General features: G+C 42.5%; 1 protein-coding gene across 8 annotated transcripts; it reads left to right on the top strand.

The window, feature by feature from the left end:
- The first annotated feature begins 240 nt into the window (after positions 1–240).
- Positions 241–15,186, top strand: PTHLH (parathyroid hormone like hormone). 8 transcript variants are annotated; one of them, XM_059726681.1, is made up of 4 exons: positions 241–444; positions 3,643–3,762; positions 9,578–10,000; positions 13,667–14,682. In XM_059726681.1, exons 2-4 carry the CDS (start codon positions 3,662–3,664, stop codon positions 14,046–14,048), a joined length of 906 nt encoding a protein of 301 aa, XP_059582664.1. In that variant the 5' UTR covers positions 241–444; positions 3,643–3,661; the 3' UTR covers positions 14,049–14,682. The 8 variants fall into 8 exon arrangements, with proteins under 8 accessions (XP_059582664.1, XP_059582663.1, XP_059582661.1 ...); XM_059726680.1 differs by lacking the exon at positions 241–444 and adding an exon at positions 1,105–1,415; XM_059726678.1 differs by lacking the exon at positions 241–444 and adding an exon at positions 1,107–1,400 and having other exon boundaries at positions 13,667–14,681.
- Positions 15,187–20,943: the final 5,757 nt, after the last annotated feature.

Raw genomic sequence — 20,943 nt, 5'->3', positions numbered from 1 at the left:
CACCCAGCCACACAGACCACGGCCATTTTCCACATTTTTTTTAAATGTTATGTCAGGATGCCAATTTTCTTAGCCAAGCTCCCAGGTCAACTTCCTACAGGAAAACTGATTTACGCCTGTTTGGGTTTTTTTGAATGGAAAAAAAAAAATCAAGGCGTAGCCAGCCAGCAATGATTCAAGGGCATCTTTCCAACGTACATTGTCTTTGATAGAGGGAGGGAAGACAAAGAGAAAACATAAGATTTCAACAGAGAAAAGCTTTGACTTGCCCCGGGGGTTTGGGAAAGAAAGGTGCTTCCACAAGCTAGTTAACTTTCTGGTTGGCTTTCAAGGCTGGGATTTCTTCGCATTGACGGGGGCCAAAAGGAAAGAATTGCTGCCCAGAGCGGCAGGACCCCGTTTTCCTTGGTAAGACCGTGGCATTGCCTCTGTCTGAGACACAAGGTAAGGCTCTAGCAAGACATGAGTGACCTTGATCTAAAGAAAACTTCCCTTTCCCCAAGCCTGGATCTTTGGCAGGGCGGGTTGACCCTGTGCTAAAACATCACTAGATCGAGATTGCTGCTGTTTTGAAGAAGCCCTGAGCCAAGTACTGATGTCCCCAGGCAGCTCGGAGGACCAAGAGCTCAGCTCCTTTCCGCTGAGATATAAACAGGGAAAGCTTTAGAGGGAGCTGGTTCAGGGGGTGGTCAGGGTGGTCAGGGTGCCCCCCCCCCCCCCTTCTTGAGCCATATGCTTGGAAATGATGGGTTTCAACACAAAAATGCCAGGGAAGTAACTTCCCTGAGATCATCATCCAGCATCCCTGGTGTTAGAGAGGGTCTGATGCGTGGTAGGAGCTCTCTGGGTTTGCTGGAGCCCCACATGCTCACAGAGGTCACTGAGATCTGGGTCGGTTCCTGGCTCCTAAGTGCTAAAAAGGTTCAGGATCCGTGAGAGCAAGATCCGAGAGAGAGAAAATCCTCCCCCCCTCCCCCCTCGAGCATCGCCCCAGACTAGAGGGCTGAGGCATGTGGCACCTGAGCCTGGAGGGAGAGGTGATGGGAAGGTAACTAATGATGTCACGAGTTATTCTCATTCAAAAAGGGCTATGGCAAAAGGGTTTCCCTCTATATATTCAGAGGACAGCCTTCTTTTTCCCCTAGCAATAAAAAGAGGCAGCAAGGGAGAGAAAAGCACCTGCTTTCAGACACTTTCCTCCCAAATTCATCTCTTACATGCAGCTCCTCTAGGGCTGGATTGCTTTAAAAATCTTTTCCATTTTGATTTATTTCACTTTAAAAACAACTAGGAGGGAAAAAGATAGAATATATTTTTTTGGAAGCGATTGCTAAGAAGAGCAACCTCTTTTGGCCAAGGCAAGCTCTGAAAGGCACAGAAGGCTGTAACTCAAGGAAAAGGTGAAGTAATACATTGTGAGGAAACTTCGGTATTCCAAGTTTATAAGGGACTATTTATTTTTCTTGAGTTTGTAAGGGGATTTTTTTTTAATTTGTGGGGGAGAGGAAATTCGAAATATATCTATCTATCTATCTATCTAGATAGATAGATAGATAGATAGATAGATAGATATGATAGACGGTTTGCTATTAACACCAGTCGCAGATTTATTAGTGGGTGGTGGAGAGGGTGCATTGTAAGGAGGGGGCTACAATTATTTTAAGGAGTAGATATAAAAAAAAGTCTATTCATTATACAGTGTCCCGTGAATTTCTGTATAGCACGAGCGATGCGATGCTTTGGGTATGATTGCAAGCGTCAGCCCTTTTCAGCTGGAGTTTTACTTGCCTGTGTGGGCTGAAATTTGGCTTCGCGGTGGGATATTATTGTTATTATTGTTATTATTATGCAAGCGAAAACCCAACCTGCAGGTTGCTACCAGGTATGATACCATGGGGTTTATTTTAAGCTGCCCTTTCTGCAGAGTGGGCTCTTTGAAAAGAGATGCTAAAGGGTTACACTGCTACGTGAAGGTTTGGGAGGGAGTTTGAAGTTTCTTCCCAGCCCGGCTTGAAACCAATGGCACTTCTGCACCGACTCCTAGCGGCAGGGACCACGCTGGAGTTCCTGGTGCCAGGCAAACAGGTCTGCCCATGTGCCGGGTGTGTGGCCGCAGAGCCGGGGGGCGTTGGGAAACCAGAGGATCCGAGTGAGAAGGGGGAGCTGCCTCGGAGAAAGGGGCATCCAACCAAACCCAAACACACACAAAAAAATAAAAACCACGCCGGGTTTTTGTTTCTTCTCCTTTTTCCTTTGCATCTCTCTCCCTCCCCTGCCACCTCCCAGCCTGCACAATAGCCGGGGGCAGTTGCTTGCGCAAGGAGGCTGTATAACAGGGGCGGATTGTGTTACCCTTGGTGATTATTATTTTTATTAGTAGTAGTAGTAGTATTTTACATAAGTGCTATGGAAAAATCCTACCCTTGCCGCAGCAGGGAGCAGGGATGGAGGGGGGCGGCTGGCTTCACAGCCCAGGCCGTGTGTGTGTGAGGGATGGAGCACGAAGGGCTCTGGCCGGGCTCCAGCTGTTCCCAGCTGTACTCCAGGAGCTCGCCCTCGTGCCACGCTGCTTCTCACAAGCGTTTGCTTTTCTTTCGGTGTAAAAAAGACCCCCCAAAACTGCCACCGCTCTTGTGAGCGCCCGAGCTGGTGGCATTTCCCTGCTGGGGGGGACGACTTTTTTCACCAAGTTTCTCCTTCTCCCGGCTGCCCTCCCTCCCTCCTTCCCAGTGAAAAGGATGGCCCAGCGGCGGCGGCGTGCGGAGGCAAAGGCAGCGCGGCCCCCGGCTGGCAGCCCCGGCCGCAGGGCAGAGGTGCCGCAGACGCGGCCGGAGGGGTGCGGGCTGGGTGCGCTCCCCGCGCGCCGGGCTGCGAGCTCCCCCTGCGGCCGCGGGCTCCTGCTCGGGCTGGGCTCGGCACATGCTCCGAGGACGCCATCTCTTCGCGAGCCGCTGGCTCCTGCGGCAGGTTTCCCAGCCCAGCGCCGGCCGGCACAACCTGCGCGGCGGGCGCGAGCCCCGGCGGGCGGGCACGGAGCCGCCCGGCCGCACGAGGGGGAGCTGGGCTCTCCCCGGTAGCGCCCCCCGCCAGGGACCCGCGCTGCCCAACACGAAACCAACTTTACTGTCTGGGACCTTTTCTCCCCTCTGGAAAAGGGGACCTGCCCTGCAACGCCCCCCGCCCCCCGGGCACAGAGTCAGGGCCAAGCTGCTACGGGAGACATGTAAACACGCTCCCGAGCCTGAGCCTGAGCCAGAGCCCAGCCAGCTCCTTTTTTTTATTACTAGGAGAACGATCGCCTCCCATTATTTTTGGAGAGCGAGCGGAGAAGGGAGGGAGGGAGGGAGCCTGAGCAAACTTGGGAGCAGCTGATCTCTAAGAAGCGAGAGCTAAAAAGTTGGTTTTCCTTTTTTCTTTTCTTTTCTCCTCCTCTCTTCTTTTCTTTTTTCTTCCCTTCCCTTTTTTCTGTTCTTCTTCTCTTTTCTCCTTCCCCTTCCTTTTCTTTTCTTTCCTTTTTCTTTTTTCGTCTCTCCTCTCCTTCCCTCTTCTCCCTCCCCCCGTGTCGAGGCTGGGGTAGCCCTCGGGGCCAGCCCTTCTCGGCGGAGCCGGAGCCGGCAGCGCTGACCCCCTCTTCCCTTGCAGGTCCCAGCGGGAGGAGACCATGTTCCCCAGGCTGTTCCAGCAGTGGAGTTTCGCCGTCTTCCTGCTCAGCTACTCCGTGCCTTGCTGCGGGAGATCGGTGGAGGGCATCAGCCGCAGGCAGTAAGTGTCTCCTTTGCTGGGAGTGGGGAGGGCAAGCGGGCTGCAGCTGCAGCACATGTGTCCGCAACTCTTCGCATGCTCCCAGCTCTCCAGCAGCAGAGCTACCCACCCGGGCTGGTGGCTTCAAAAGTTACCTGCACAAGGTATCTAACCAGGACTGTTTAAGAAGGGGGGAATGAAGGATAATGCATGGTTCTCTGACCCTGTAAGACACCGGGGTGTATGATTGCGTGTTGTCCTGAGAAGCCTCAGTGTTATGTAGAAGAGCAACACCTAGGTGGTTCTCTAGTATCTTGAGGTATTTGTGTGTCTCTGATAAACTAATCTTGCATCCTGCTTTACTTGATAAATTTGCATTATGTACCGGAGCAGCAATTTAGGTGTACTGGCACAGAGCCAAGCTAGATAAATGTCAATAAAGGGACTCACTAGTTAGATTTACAATAAAAAAGTACCTATAAAATGGGGGGAGGTGTGCTGTTCGACTGCTTTACACTAAGTTCTTCAATTGGAGTCGCTATTTGACTCAGAGACAGAAGCATTTTTATAAACAAATGACAACTTGATTTGGGATGTTATGCTCAGGAAAGGTCTTCCTTCCTTTCCCTCTTCCAAAGCAATTGGTCTGGGTCATATCAGTGAATAGTAAGGGGAGTGCAGGAAAGAACCCCACAGAAATGACCTGAGATCAACAGCCTGTATATTCACTGTCTGTAGCAGTTTAGTTCACTATAAAATATTCTATGATCAGCCCAGTGAAGGGGTCAAGGACAGCTGGTAGGACTTGATGTTTCTCCAAGTCCAAAAGAAACAGGCAGGTTGGAGAGAGAGTTTGGAAAGGTTATCAACTTGTTTAGAGGAAAGTTTCACAGACAGTACCTTGAATCAAGTTCAGGAGGGCTTCCTTGCAACTGCTCAAGTAATGTACATAAGGACAAGCTTTCTATATATCACTTCCTCCACCAATTAAAAAAAACCACCCCAAGTAAAATTACTTTAGACATGTCTGAACTTTGGCACCAAATCAAAATTATTATAAATCTCCTAAGGCAAATCATGTATAACATTGTAATGATGGTAACACTACTCTTCCCATTAACATCTAGCTGTTTCACACTACTGTGCAATATACACTTGGAACTATTTTTTAAATGATTATTATTAAACCATTTTGTTTTCTTCGGCTGTGAAAACAATCCAAGTTTGAGTTTATGTAAATAACAACAATATACTAAAAAAAACCCCTAAATCAGAATTAAATACAGTGTCTCCTTGGCTAAAAAATGGTGAATTGGAACAATGCCAATTTTTGTTTAAATTTCAAGATTTAGTAGAAAATGCCTGTTGCCTTGGTGTGTCGTTTCAGCACTTATGTGGCAAGATTAGATTTTTTTCTCTCCTTATCCCATCCTGGCAGCTAAATTGTAAAGTAGGTGCTAAATTGTCAAAAAGGGTTTCTTGATCCCCTCTATGCTATGGCATGTAAAATGCACACAAGAAAACATTTAGCTGTCCCTCAGTGGCATTCATGTGGGTATAACACTAACACCACACATAAACATATATCCTGTTTTAATATCACCACAAGCTGTTTCTAGGCTTAATGGTTAATAACTTACTTAAGCATGGACATGACTTCAGCACAAATTTAAACCAGTAGTAGATTACAATATTGGAAATCACATTATTACTGTGCTTTTCACAATAATAAAAAAATGATCTAGGCTCTATTCTAAAGACCTTATTCAGGCAAGTCTCATAGAAGCGAGTGGGAAGTTTGCCCGTGTAAGGGCTGCAGGGCCTATTATATGATATAAATGCTTTAGCTGTTCAAGAAATGTCTAGAAACCAAGTAATGCCTCAGAGTGAAATTAGATATTTTTATCTGCTTGCATCATCACATCTCCAAATCTGTTTCAAATACTTTTCCAGTTGATATTAACTAAGGGTCCAATCCTGAGCAGGACTGAGTGGCTTTGGATCTGAGTGGGACAGATTCAATTGCAACTGAAATCTTTCTACAAATTGAGATACTTCTGGTCAGCTCCAAGATGAATATTCAGTTAGGGTAATGATGCAGTTAAAAACTACCCGAGACAGAAAGCCAAAGCTTTATATGCTGCAGACAGACAAAAGAGTGAAAAGAAGGGAAGAAAGTAAAGGAAGCTTTCTAATAAGAATGGATGTAAAAAGAAATATGACTTCCAAAATACAGTATAACATTCACAAGTTCTGCATTCATAATGTTGAGCCTAAGTGTATTTTTCCCCATGAGATATAAAGGTAGATAGCTACTAGTAGTATTCTGGTACAAGACAATTAATTTGGTGTTTAGTCAAATAGAAACCATCATCTCCATCTTTCTCAAAAGTACCTACCACTTGCAAGCTTAACATGTACTGCACTAAGCTGGAGGCAAACTCTTCCTTTTCATGAGAAGTATATTTCATAAAAGGAAGGAAGGAAGGGACCTCTAGTGGGTCATCTTGACCCTAACATCCTAATAGTTCCTAACTTTATTCCATGCTAATACTAGAAATCTCTTATGTAGTTTCACTTACACAATGAATGAGCAAATAAAGTCATTCCAGAGACTGAGAATACAATTCAGTTTCCATCCCCTTTCTTACTCAGTGTACTTTGTGGGACTGGGAGGAGGGGGCATTTTAATCACATTGTTGATATCTATGTTATGGAATGCCTCTCTGAAGGACTCCTACAAGAATCTTCTTCATGTCTTAGAAGTAGAGGATTTATTTGAAGGACTTTATGGGGTGGGGTGGGGTGGGGTGGGGACGGGAGGAATTTACATCTACCATATCTTTTTCAAGTCAGGAGACTTATTTCTCACTGCACAAAAAAAGGCAAAATATAATCTTCAAGTCTGACTGGGTAATAAAAGTCATGTGAAATGTAACACTATATAATGTTATACAATTATCTGGAAAGCAGAATGCTGTTTGGGGTCAGATTTGCATGCTAAATGTCAGACAGGCGTTTACACTGACACCCACCCTCTCCTGGCACAGTACCCATTCACATGTCAATTTATGGATTATTTTGAAAATGTATATTCAAGTAAGATGTAGGTCCTGTAATACTGTTTGACTGTATTGTTTGCATTGGAATCAAAACTCTAGGTTAAAGTTATGTAAAATAGAATTACTTTTCAATCAAAAGTCCTGTAATGACAGCCTTTTAAGATTCCAGATTTTGTAACAGTGGGCAGATTGACTAAATATACATTACAGGATTAAGGCAGCTTTCGGTTCTCTGTGATAAAAAAACACATTATCCCCAGTAGTTTATAAGAAGCAAAAGGAAAGCTTTGCTCATCACATAAAACATACTATTTTAAACACAGTAAAGCACTAAAACTTTGTATACTTTTTATAAACTAGGAGGGGGAGGGGGGAGGATAACTACATTTCCCATGAAAATATCCTGGGAAAATACAGTACTGAAATTAGGAATGTGATGTGAGTCACAATGGATAGACTGGCAACCATGACAAAAGTATGCCAATCTCAGAAGAGCAAGGTGCTGGTTTTATACCATATGTATGAGTCAGCCTGATCTAATCAAGCTAAAGATGACTGTTGACTACTGCTATGGAGCAAAAGTTTACAGCCTGGAGTATCAGGGTGAGTGTGGCTAGGGTACCAAAAAGGCCGTAAGAGTGACTAGAGTAGCATTCAGAAAGGTATTGCTGAATGTCTGATTATTGGTTCATTTTTTGTCTTGTGGAGCCAGATCCTGAACTAGTGTTCATGAAAATGGTTCCACTGAAGGAAATGAGGCCATACTCATATACACCAGTTCAGTATCATGCTCTTATATTTTTGCTTCGAAGGAAGTAGCATACAAAACTCCACAAATTCCAGGAAGGGAGATTTAAACTAGACATAAGAAAAAAGTTCTTTATGGTGCAAGTGTCCAGGGTTCTGAACAGACTCCCCCCAGAGGTGGTGCAAGCACCTACTCTGGACTCTTTCAAAAAACGTTTGGATATTTTTCTTGCTGGGATCACTTGATCCCAAATGACTTACTGCCTATGGCGGCCGGGGGTGAGGGGAGCTGTAGGGGGGTGGCGCTGGACTCAATGATCTCATGAGGTCCCTTCAGCTCCTAATGTCTATGAAATCTATGAAAAATGCTGGCACCAAAATCTGAGGTCCTCTGAAACATCTTGTTACAGAATTCTTGAAACTCAGAAAATGCTTGGCAAAATATTGTTTCATGAACCTTTAGAGTGAATCTGGATACAGTTTTGAGCAAATGTTTCCCATATATCACTTTACATCAGAATCATGATAAATTCTCCTCTGATAAAGCTGTGTTGTGTGGAGCCAAAGTACATGCAACTCTATGACTGATTACATAATCATGTTCCTGCATTTGGCAAACAGTTCAGAAGGGGCTGAATGCTCTTGGTCATTTCATATATAGTATAATACCCTGCCACATTTTGAAACTCCATTCTTTGCCATGGTAATTGATGGAGTGGGACTATTCACGCAAAAAGTTGTGTGTCTTCACCCACCTTGTCTATATTCAGAAACAACTGTGCATCATCAGCTACTGATCAAATTACTACAAAACAGGCAAGACACAGAAATCATTTTCTTTGGCTATGGATCCTCTCTCATGGAATCAGGATACTTACTACATGTGACTAGATTTGTGCTAGCCAATCTCAGTACATCAAGGCAAGGCAAGCTGGAAGGATTACTGGTTAATAGCATTCATGGGAACATAACTTTAATCCCAGCTTGCGCACTTTCTGTGGTTCATAGTGCAGCTGTGCATCCTTCCCACACCAAAGAAAAAGGAGTGTGTTTTCTCATGGTTATTTATTGTCCAGACACCTCTTGGATCATCCATTTCTGAAAGGTTTCTGATTACTCTACTTTGTTAGCTAGTATAAACTGTTTGTAAGGCTTTTAGTTAAGTCATCTTATAATTCCTCAAACAGGCTAACGAACCAAAATGAACAATACAGCATCTTTGGAAATATAAGGAATAGCAATATATGGAAGAAAAAAAAAAGATTGAAGAACCACGGGGAAGAACTAGTGCAATGCACAGGCTGGATCCAGGCAGTACAGAACAGAATTTTATGTTAAAACTTTAAAATTGGGGATTTAACAATAAGGTGCATAAAAGCATCATTACACAAGTGGCTGAGAACCAGTCAGTGTTAGTTGCTAAATGCTCACAATTTCTGCATGCCAGGCTACTTGTTTAGATATCTGAATGTAGATTTTGGCACACAACTTTTAGGCATCCGGATTTGATCACTTTGTTCAAAGAAATCTTTTTTCCATTAAGTAGCAGCAATCACACTTAGTGAGCCACAGGGGTAAGTTGAATTTTTATATAGAAAGCACTTCGACAGAGCAAAAAATTGATACTGAAATGATATTGCATAAACAGAGTTCCAGACTACACTACAAATATTTATTTTTTCCTATCAGGTCTGTTCCTTTCCTAATTTTGGGAACCGCCTTCTTTGCTTTAGTGCCTACAGTGCCTTGTACCATTAAGAAACATTGTCCTAGAACAGAGCACTAATCCATGTACAGGTCCAGATGTGTGTAATGGGTCAGCAGAGAATTATTACTAGCTTAGAGGTTCTTCCCCTTTCTGCAGGGAGTTTGATCCTACCTTCTGACTTAGCCAATACATTAAAAGCTTGAAAGCTGGTACAGCATTCTCTGTAGCTACAACTGCCAAAGAAAAGGTAAGTTCTGTCAAGGAGTAGGCAATAATGAAATTATAAGTGTTTTTTTCCCCTCCTTCCTTTTTATTTTAGTAAGAGAGCTGTATCAGAGCATCAACTATTGCATGACAAAGGGAGATCTATCCAAGATTTACGAAGAAGGATGTTCCTCCAAAATTTAATCGAGGGAGTGAACACAGCAGAGATCCGGGCTACTTCTGAGGTTTCTCCTAACCCTAAGCCTGCTACCAACACAAAGAACTACCCAGTTCGATTTGGCAGTGAAGATGAAGGCAAATACCTAACTCAGGAGACAAACAAAGCTCAAACATACAAGGAGCAGCCCCTGAAAGCACCTGGTAAGAGGAAGAAAGCAAAGCCTGGAAAACGCAAGGAACAAGAAAAGAAAAAGAGGCGTACTCGATCAACATGGCCAAATTCTGGAGTACCTGGTAGTGGAGACAAAGGGCTCCCCCTCTTGGAAATCTCTGATACTACACGTGATCACAATTTAAGGTAATTCCACTTAATACTTTAGCAGGAACATACTATATAATATATTTATTGTCATATTTTACCTATACCTCAAACAAATCTGGAGCTCTCCTTGTTTTCTGAGAATAACTTGTAACACCTTACAATGATTCCCTGAAAATCACTGAATGACTCCAAAATGCTTTTCAAAGAAAAACATCATTTCAGTGGTACTGGCTCAGAGACTGAGGCACAAAAGTGCAGCAACTCCCCCACTGTTATACATCAACTCATTTCTGGGCAGGGATTAGATAAATTTGTTGTCACAAAGAAGAGAGTTTCATGAAACAGAGGTTATAGTTAGAGTTATTTCAGAAAAAGGAATACACCTCCTATCAATTGAAACGTCCTCGGCTGATTTTACTTTGAGTTTCTTCAGTTCTGATTTTGGTGCCATACTTCTAGCTTAGCAGAATGAGAGCTTTGAGCTTTAGTTAAAATCCTGCTTCAAGAAAACAGAATAGGTTTTCTTCCCCCCCCCACCCTCTTTTTTGGCAACTTTCCTATCCTTACTTTACAGTTTTTCTTTTTTACTGTTTCACCTTAGGGGAGAACAAGGAAAGTTTTTCTCTCTTAAGTAATATCTGCGAACAACACAAACCAGCCTTTTTCCATAAAATGTCCCCTGCCATTAGGACTTTTTTTTTTTTTTTTTTTTTTTAATTCTGCTCCATCTTTCTGCCAGCTTGTGAAACAATTACGTTGCTGCTGAAAAATGTTGAGCATTATGCTTGGAGACTTGTTTTCCACATGTATGACAATGAAGGTTTTAAGGGCCATGGTAATTCAGAGTCTCTTTTAGATGTCCTGAGCTGATAGCCTGCTTCCACCTATCAGTTCAAGTTGGAGATTGAACCATTTTGTGTACAAAGCATTAAATTCCAAAAGGAACTTTAGTTTTTAAAATAAGGTAGAAAACCCCCTCAAAACTACTCTCTGTCTGCTTCTCCCCTTTCACTTTGACTGAACACAAAACAGAGTCTCCTCACTTTACAGAAAATCTTTTGAAAAAAGGATGCCAGCTATGGGATTTACTAAAATGCAGCACTTCTATTTAAATGTTACAGGCCCAGTCCTGCAATACACCCATACCCTCAATTTCCACTGGAGTCCATGGAAGCTGAAGTCCAGCAGCAAGCCTCACTTAGAGCCTGCATAAAGAATTTAGCATTGGGATTTAGTTAGTGCCCTAGAGTTAAGAAAGTCAACATGTGCTTAATAAAGCTCTCAATAAGCAGCACTTTAACTGGTACTGCTTTTTATCCAGTAACTTAAGAAAGGCAAGTCCCAGGATTTCTCTTCACAGGTGTTTGATGTATCTAGGAGTTGGAACAAATTTTATGAAGCTAGCGTGGCCACTGAGGGGTTCCTGTCTTCAAATGGACACATATGCAGACTTATAAGTGATAGGGAAACACTTCCAAGGCATTTTTTAAAATTTTTTTGTAATTTTCCTTATTAGGTTATCATTTGCCTTTCTACCCTATGGGAACTGTAAAATGAACCAAAAGCTCTGCCTAGGTTAAGGTTCCAAAATTTCTAATGGGCCCTTGTATGCCTCAAGGAAACCTAACTTTACAGAACATTATAGATTTGGCTTTAGCTTCTCAGCATTATTGCCCATATTGCAATATTAGCCTGTAGAGTACTAGAGTTTAGAAAGGACTGCATGCTTGGAAGACTTAATTGTAAAGTCCTGCATAGTTTATTGTTTGTTTTGTTTTTGTAAAGACATCCATAAAACAAGAGTTACCTGTTGTAACTGTTGTACCTGTTGTAATACCGCCTGTGCAGAGCATAGAGCATAACAGACAGGTTCAGCTTCTAGCAATCAAATAGCAAGCATGCTTTTGGCCCGGTCTTATCCAAGTGAGCTGGCACAAAGTATCCTTTCTATACCTTAAATTAAAACAACTGTCAGCCTGAAACATTTAATTTAATCAGGAAATGACATATGACATCATCTTTTTTAACTTAATAACCCAAGTCATTTATTAGGTACACATGCTAGTGCTATGTGTGAATTGACAGCTCAAACCCACCCCTCCCCCACCAATACATTTTAGGAAGGAGGGCAAGATTATCTGGTGCATAGGCATAACTTTGCATTGGATGTTAGGCTTAGGACAGCTCAGTTTATGGTGTCTGGTTCTGATATATATCCCCATGGAAACATGGTCCTCTAATGCACCCAGTTAATCTGCTGGCTCTGATAGCAAGCGTGACTAGGGAAAGAGGGGAATGGCCAGAATATCCCAATACCAAACTGATTATACTACATTTTGTCATCCCTTTTAACCTATCGTAACTCTGAGTAAACTATGACACAGAGTAGGGAGACTGGCCATACAAAGTGCAGTACAGCAAAAACCAGGGAAGTACAAAGGTGAATTCAGAGGCCCCTTTTCACATCACCTCTTGACTTTTACTTTGTCTAGTTTACCTTGACCTGAAGATCTCAGTCTGATGCCCCTGCTCCAATTCTGAACCCACAATTTGAGATCCACATCAGAAACCCAACTGCAACGGACTTGCTTCCTAATTCCATTGGATCAATTTGGGGGAAGTGTGTGTAGGAGGAGGGAGGGAGGGCAGACAGGTGATTTTGCAATAATTCCAACAAACTGGGATACGAACAAACTGCAGATTTTAGTAGTATGGAACCCATGGCTGAGCTTCAATTTATCGCAAACTGTAAGACAAAGCCTAAAAACCTAATCCACAACTATCAGAACACCACATGCTTAAATGTACATGTACATACTGAAGGTTATATACATATAATGTATATATGTGTATAATTTTATACATATATAATGTACATAATCTTCAGTATGTAGCAATTATAAATATGAAAGAGATATACAATTAATACTATGCACTATAATTATACCAAAATGTATTCATGCTAACATTTCTATTCCAGTCACTTAAAAAAAAATAAAAAGAAAAAAAGAAAAAAAAATACCCTTTTCTTACAGGAGTCCTAGTTATGTTCCCAGTCCAATTAGTTTAAATGATTTCTAACCATTTGCCTAAGAAACCTTTCAAAAGTGTAACCTCCCTCATGTTAAGTGTAATCTAATTTTCATTACCCAGATTAAAAACCCTTAAATTGTCAAGAATTTGTCTTTTTGTGTGCTTTTCACCCACACACGTCTGCCATGTGAAACTCTACCCACAGCTTTGGCAATCGCTCTGACAATATGGCCAATCAAATCCCATTTTATAGCCGTTTCCTAGGGAACTAACATACAATTGCTAAAATGTACTGCTCAGAGTGATAGAGGGGAAAAATCCCTTCAGCATTTCCAGTATTAGAAAATATTTTAAAATATAGGGCATCATAAGTCATATACAGCAGGGATAGCTGGGATTCTGTTTTGAACCTTATAAATTCATGGTGGAAGGGAAGATTACAGAACTTAAACCAGCCTGTCAGTGGCACCTAATAAGTCGGGGTGTGCAAAATGAGCCATATTTGATTTGGATTCCACCCAAATTAGGGACAGTGATTTGATTAATTGATTTGGATCACTGTCCTGATTCAATTTGGCCGAATCCGAATCTGAAGATTCGATGCCGATTCAGAGAATCAGCAATTCGGCTACAGACACAGCTTTAAATGTTTTTTCTACATACCTCAAGGTACAAGGCACAGCTCATGAACACTGTGATAGTGGGACGGATGGAGCATCCCATACAAGCGCCCGGGGGGGGAGGAGGCCGTATGCTCGGTGGTGGACTCAGGTGTGGACCGGAAGTACTGCCAGCAAGTGTGCGGGGGACTCCTCCTCCCACACCACCCCGGCTCAGCAATCAGCTTCAGGGGGACCCCAGGTGCCCCCCAGACCCAGGAGGCATCAGTCACCAAGCCGTGCGCTCCACAGCAGACTTGGAAGTGGACTGGAAGTGCTTCTGGTCCACTTTCAGGTCTGCTGCCGATCACTCTGGGGACCCCCCCCGCACTCCTGTGGGACCCTCCATCTGCCCCAGCATCTCAGCATTCATGAGCTACCTGGTACCTTGAGGTATGTAGAAAAAACATTTAAAGCTATGTCTATGTCCAAATCATCAAATCTCTCCGAATTGATTCAGAGGGTTCCGATTCAATTCAGAGAGATTACAGGGTCTCCTGATTTGATTCAGATTCAGAGATTTGGCTGCTGAATTGGGCCGATTATTCCACTTTATTTTCTCATTATTTCACTTTATTTTATGTGGTTTGGTATCTGTTTAGGAAACAGAGTTTTATGACCCCAACATACAAGATGCTTAAGCACATACCTAACTAGGCTCACTAATTTGGGAAAGGCTGTTTCCAAGTTTCAAGGTAGACTTATGCTGAAGCATCTTCCAGAATCAAGACCTAAATGAGGCAGTCTCCTTCTGACCTCTGTGTGTACATACAGCTGCAGATGGTATAGACTCGGCTGCTGCATGAAAGCAGTCTGCAATTCCTCATGCTGCTAGTATTGTGTTGAAACCACCATACAGGAGTCTTAAAAAAATCCTAGTAGCCCAGCACTGTTAATCAGCTTTTCCTAGGGGGAATATTTAATAGTGAGGCACAGCCTATATTACTTGTCGTGCTGTTACTATTAATCTTATGTCCACTTATTTACAAGGAAAATTAATTTTTTCCACTTTTTTCTCTCTTTTTTCTGCAGGAGGGGCTGAAATTTTCAGTCGAGACCTTTGGAAAACATATTGCAGTATTCTGTAATAGTGAACATATAAAAAGTGTTAAAATATTTATTGTTTGTAAATACTGTAAATGCTCCAAATAAGCCTTCTTCTGCCCTTCCCTTCCTTCCCATTGCTCTCTGAAACTGCACATCTGGTTATTGTGAATTTTTTTTTTTGTGCTAAGGTTAGACAATTATTATTGTTGCATTTATCATAATTTATTTTGTTGACCGGTGTATTTATTTTGTGAACATATCTTGGTGCTGCTGACCTTCTATATATTTTTTGTAACATAATGCACTTTAGATATACATATCGAGTACATTGTTAATGTCAAACTGTTCCTCTTTTGTGGTTGTTTTTAAATGAATGCTTACATACAGTTCAAACTGGGGGGGGGGGGGTCCCTTTCTGTGCATGTAAAATAGCAGTATTTTAAAATTTGTAAAGAATGTCTAATAAAATATAATCTAATTAAATCATGGCTCAGAAGGATAAATGTACCCTTTGGGAATTCCAGGAGAAGGAACTTAATTTTTTATTTAAACAACATTTGAAAATAATCTTAAATTTAATATATTTACATTGGTCCAGGCTCCAACATTTTCACATTAGCTTTCAGTTAAAAACTGCATAGAAAATATTGGTAGTGTAACTCCTGTTATACTTGTGATGGTCTAGAAAGTATGCAAAAAGCAAGGATTTCTTAGAGAGGTATCTTTTTACTGGACCAGCTGTGTAGTTGGGATAGTTTTAGACAAGCTTTCAAATGCAATACACTCTTCTATCTTGCATTTGAAAGCTTGTCTAACTCTATCCCAACTACACAGTTGCTTCAATGAAAAGATACCATCCTAAGAAATCCTTGCCTCTCATAGAAAATATTATGATCCAGGGTTCCGTTTCAAGTCAGCTAAGATACTGAACAGTCTGGAGGGTGCTGCCTTATAGGTCTTAAATGTATTTAATAAGAGGTTCTTTAGTCTTCCAAACAAAAATCACTACCAAAATAAAACACTACGTTCCACATGGTTCTCTCTTGAAGAGGAGTTCCAAGAATGACGTGTGACAGACATTAGTCTGTAAAACATTACAGATGCTAGGTCCCTGTGGTCATCATTGCATTTATTGGAAGTTGAGAATGCTTTTGTGAACAGGAGGACCTCTAGCCAGCACCTTATAGCATTGCACCAATTCAGATTGATTGATATAGGAGGAAAAAGAGAGAGAGAGAGAGAAAGAGAATTTCCTATAATGAGTAAGTGAATAAAAGGAAAAAGCTAATGATTATTACTATATAGAATCCTGTGGCAGGCTTGTCAGCCCAAGAACCTTTAAAATATCCTGTCAAGCTCTGTCTATGTTTATGTGTGTGTAGAAGAACCAGGAATAGGAGGACAATAAGACAAAACACTCCACTCTTCTTTGAAAAGGAAAAAAGGTTATGATTTATTAGTGTAATTTGTCATGGGCTTGCTATTCTCACAAAGCTCACTTTTTCTAGGCAGTTCATAGTGGTTATTGTGTGTGTGTGTGTGTGTGTGTGTGTGTGTGTGTGTGCGCACACACGCGCGCACACGTGCATGCTTGCTCACATGCATGTGTGATTGTAAGAAAATATGGGTTTCACAGGGAAAATAGGAGCTTGTCTTCTCAGTGATACTCACTGTGCTTCTACCTTTGGAAAGTCAGTCACAGAAAGGACTAAGAAGATATTAGTTCTCTAGCAGAGGTACGACTCAGTGCTCAAATAGAGCTTTACTGCAAACTGCTGGGTTACTTTAAATTGTTTACTTAAGGAGGAGTTAAGGGTTTACCCAGCTTCAGATGCTTACTAGTGTTTCCCTAGCTTTCAGTGACCACCTATTAGTGACCACTGGAGGTGAGGTTGGGAAACAGGATAACAATCACTTCTGGATACAGTATGTCTCTGTGTTTATTCTTTGACCAGCACCTCAGTTACTTTCTCCCCTTTCCAGACAATTAGAAATAAAGTACCTCTTTCTACACTGAAAAGAAAAACAAACAAATGACCCCCCACACATACATTTCCCCTATTCATAGAAAAATATTGCACTAATTCAATATCATATATGTAGGGTAACGTGGGGAAGGAGGAAGGAGAAAATGGCCAATTCTCACAATTTAATGTTCATTGGCTGAGGAAGCTAACAATATAATAATTACCATTTATTTTCAGTAACATCTAAAATTTTGGGGTTTTTTTTGCTTAACCCACTTAATGATGCCTTGCTCACTTTGCAACACCACCATACATATTCTTCCTGTACACGAGCAGGTTGACAAGTCATAAACAATGCTACTAGGACAACTTGAATCAGGACTCAAAGAAATACAGAAGTTAACCTTCCTGTGAGATTTAAGTGTGGACATCCTGCCTACTGATAAAGTATTATGAACACTTGGATCAATCCAGCTCAAATGAACTGAAATGCTGAATTGGGCAGAGGCTGTTTCTCTCCCAATGTTAACAGTATGTCACAACTGCAACTCCAAGTCAATCAGAGAAAAACTGATGAGGTGGGAAGAGGATTGCAAATGGACATGTGCAAAAACCTGGAGCTCCAAGCCTGCCTTCACAAACCTGGGCACTCCAGTTGCTTGCCTATCTGCAGTACCTTCAACCAGGTGTCTTTCACACTAGAGGCCATCCAAGGGCTGAATCTAACTTTCCTTTGAGCTCCCAACCTTTATTGGAGTAGATCCGCTGAGGAGCTCTATTCCTGAGAAGGTTGGGAGCACTAAAGAAAGTTTGCTTTATTAGCCCCAACTCTCCAAACAAATAAACCCCTAATTATTTAAAAGGTTTTGGATGCCCCAGAGACCCTTCACCCATCAGAATTTATCTGGATACTTTAAAAATTAAAAATAGACCTATGATGGTAGAAAAAGGAACAACCACGACAACAATGAATAAGTTCAGAGCAGGAAAGTTAAGTTTGCTGTAGAAGCTTCAACTTGAAAGATTTTACCTGCTTGTAGTTATATCTTCACGTAGATCTGTGTTTTTATTTTTATACATATATAGCCTGAGCTATGCCATTATTAAGGTTGCAAAGTCTATTTTGATAATGACAGAATGAGTGTTGCCTTTGTAGCCTTAATTTGACCTCTTGTCACCTATGCATCATGACTCAGTCTTTAAATGACATGATCACAGACTTCCCCCAGCCATTTTTCCCCCTCAAGCTTGTGCCCTTCCTCATTCCCTCCAACTAGCCCTCTTTTCTTTTCCACCTCTGGTTCCTCACTCCAGTCCTAGTTCCCTTGCCCAACCAATCCCACATTGCCCATCCTGGCTTTTCATCCAACAGCAGTCGCCCCACTCTCTTCCTGGCTCCTTGTCCCAGTAGCATCCCCTCTTGTCTGCCCCAGTTTTTTTGGTCAGCCAGTCTCAGTTCTCTCTCCATTTCCAACTCCTTGTCTGATCAGCCTCTCCTGTCCTTTTACTATACTGATTTTGCCTCCCTGGTGCTAGCTTCCCAGACTCCTTGTTGGGCGAGACCCAATTTTCTCTCCTCTTTCCAGATCTTAGTCACAGTTTCTCTCCATTACTGCCAGTTCCAGACATACCAAGCATGATGTCTCAGTCTCTTCTTTCCCCTCTGTCCCCAGCTGGCTGCCAACTTCTCTCTAGGACAGCAAGCAACTGGAGTCCAGTAATAACCCTTTCACAGTTGATTTTTAATTGGCAGCAGTTTTTGACTGCTCATTTGAATGCTTAGCCAAAATCTGCTGCCAGTTCAAGAGTAACTGTGAAAGGGTTATCACTGGATTTTCCCCCATACACACTGCACCCCCCGCCCCCCCTCAACTTGCTGTGCCAAAGAGAAGCTAGCAGCCATTTTGCAGAACAATGTCTCCACGTTTCTATTCTTCCATGCTGCTTTTCTGGCAAAGGTAAAAAACAAACCTCTCTACTTAAGAGAGACAGCCCAATTTTGGAGGTCTGATTTTTTGGGAAAAGGTGCATTTGGTATGTAATAAATATGGCAACTAAATAACTAAGAAATATTAAATGGTGAAAATTCTTCACTTCATTCAATTGTTAAAAACTTGCAATACCTGATCCTGTGAATGTCATTTTACTTTACATTAACAAATTTGGCCAGTTCTATTTTCAGGCTAAGACGTTGACTGCGCAGTAGCTCGTTACTACTCCACAGTAGTGTTGCATGGCATGAAGTGTGGTGCAACGCTACTGCACAGTAGTAACAAGCTACTGTGCATTCCATGTCACCAGAAAGCCATTTGGGGATGCTACTGTGCAGTAACTCCAGTCAGAGTCTCATATAGTAGCAGCCTCAGACTTTGATTAACTGTCCTTCAGAAATAAATACGTATTTTGAATCCTGAACACACAAACCCAGTGAAATCCAAATCAAACAATGTAATATTTGACTCTACATGCTCTCAGATAAAGGATTAGCCTTGCTGGCAGAACAATTCAGTTTAATTTTAATTATCCAACACTTCAAAATGTAGGCACTAACACCAACACAAGGTATCCACAGCATAGACAGCAAGTATGTTCAGGTACAACTATACAAATAAATGACTGTGATTTAAGCTTGCGTGTCAGTGAAAGTTACCTTGCACTTACTACAAGGTGAGGGAGAGCGCACTATGGCTGTGAGAAATGCCTGTGTTTCATTTTGGTTTCAGATTTGAATGCAGTATTTTGATGGGACAGGGATTCGTTTCGGCATTTCGAATCGCTGCTTTATTTCATTTTGGCCAAAACTGTTTTGAGTTTTGCCACTGTTTTGGTGTTTCAGCCATAGGCTAAAATGGGGAATGACTAAAATGCCTATAACTTTGTCATTTCTCGTCTGATTCTGATGAAAATTGCAGGAATGAAACCTGCCAAGTTTCAAGGAGATAGGTGCAGGAGTTCCTGGGAAACTGTACCTCAAGGTGCTGACAAGCAAAACCCGTGTCACATGTGTGTTAGGGCAGAGCGGGATGAAAACCACAGGGATGGTAGCCACTGCTGAGGCCATAAAGTCTGACAGGGTTCAAGGAGATAGGTGCAAGGGTTTCTGGGAAACTGTACTTTGTCATGGAGTAGGGTCCCTAGAGATGGCCATGATACCCCTAGGGCCCTGTAACCGTGCCAGCTCTGCTCTGTGGGCTCCTTCTCTTCTTGCCTGCCACCACATACTGTTGGAAAAGATAACAGATAAGGAGGCTGCCCTCAAACTTCAGCTCTGTCATGGTCCTAATGGACTAACTGTAGGTTCTTGGACCCCTTGCTGGGACCCGCTCTAAGTAGGTGCCTCAACAGGACACCCTAAGCCTTATGGGCTAGATGCATGGCTCCAACCACCCCTTACCATGTGCCATGCCTCGCAGATAGTATATTGATATTGTCCCTATAATGAGGTCTCAGTTTACCTTCTCACTCTACCTTCTATTGTCACTGGGGTCTCTATGCCCCTGTTGCTGCACCCTCACTGGTGCTGGGGCCTCTACATGACACGGTAGTATGCCCCAATGAGGCCTCCTCCTCCCCTACAGCCTTAGTCTGGTCCACCACTTTAAATAACAACAGGTAAACAGCTCAGTAGCACTAGCATCTCAGGCATCCAAACTGTCACACAGCCTTTCTTTTCTTTCCTGCAGGAACATTTTCTCTAGCAGCTGCCAGAGAACTCCTTCTGCCAGCCCCAGCCCTGGAGCTTAGATGCACCCAGGGCCCTGCCTCCTTCCGGTCAGCTGACTGGAGACAGGTGCTAGGGGTGTAGGTTGTAGCCGTGTTGGTCTAAGGACATGGCAGACAAGGTTCTTTAGGTCAATCTGATATCTTTAATAGACCAACTGAAAAGTTGGAGAAAAATATCTTAGCAAGCTTTTGGGTTGAAAACCCTTCATCAGGCTGAGGAAGCACCTGCAGTTGCTGTGTGTGCTCTTCCTGGGTGGAAGGAATAGTAAAGCAGCCAGAGAATGGCATGCAATGCAGGCAAGAAAGCCAGTCAGTGAAAATGGAAATGGAGGCATCAGGGGGTAAGGGACAGGCTGGGAAGGGGGATGTAGCAGGTAAAAGTGGAGAAGTACCTGGGGAGTCAGATGTCTGGCAGGCTGTAGTGTGTCAAAATTCCAATGTCTACATTAAGTCCATGAGTTTTTGTACCTAGGAGGTTGATGAAGTAAAGTTGATAGGCTCATCTGTGAAAGGTGGTTTGTACATTCAAACAAGCACTGAACCTCGCTAA

This window comes from Alligator mississippiensis, chromosome 4 (assembly GCF_030867095.1).
Source record: "Alligator mississippiensis isolate rAllMis1 chromosome 4, rAllMis1, whole genome shotgun sequence".
Lineage (NCBI taxonomy): Eukaryota > Metazoa > Chordata > Crocodylia > Alligatoridae > Alligator > Alligator mississippiensis.
Note: the sequence above shows the minus strand (reverse complement) of the source record. Positions and strands in the feature narration are given on the sequence as shown.

What these genes read in the sequence shown, in the direction of transcription:
- PTHLH (XM_059726681.1), top strand. Translation starts at nt 3,662, where the DNA reads ATGTTCCCCAGGCTGTTCCAGCAGTGGAGTTTCGCCGTCTTCCTGCTC. An exon ending in GAGGGCATCAGCCGCAGGCA is followed by an intron (nt 3,763 to 9,577) that starts GTAAGTGTCTCC and finishes TTTTTATTTTAG; the next exon opens with TAAGAGAGCTGTATCAGAGC. An exon ending in ACACGTGATCACAATTTAAG is followed by an intron (nt 10,001 to 13,666) that starts GTAATTCCACTT and finishes ACATACCTCAAG; the next exon opens with GTACAAGGCACAGCTCATGA.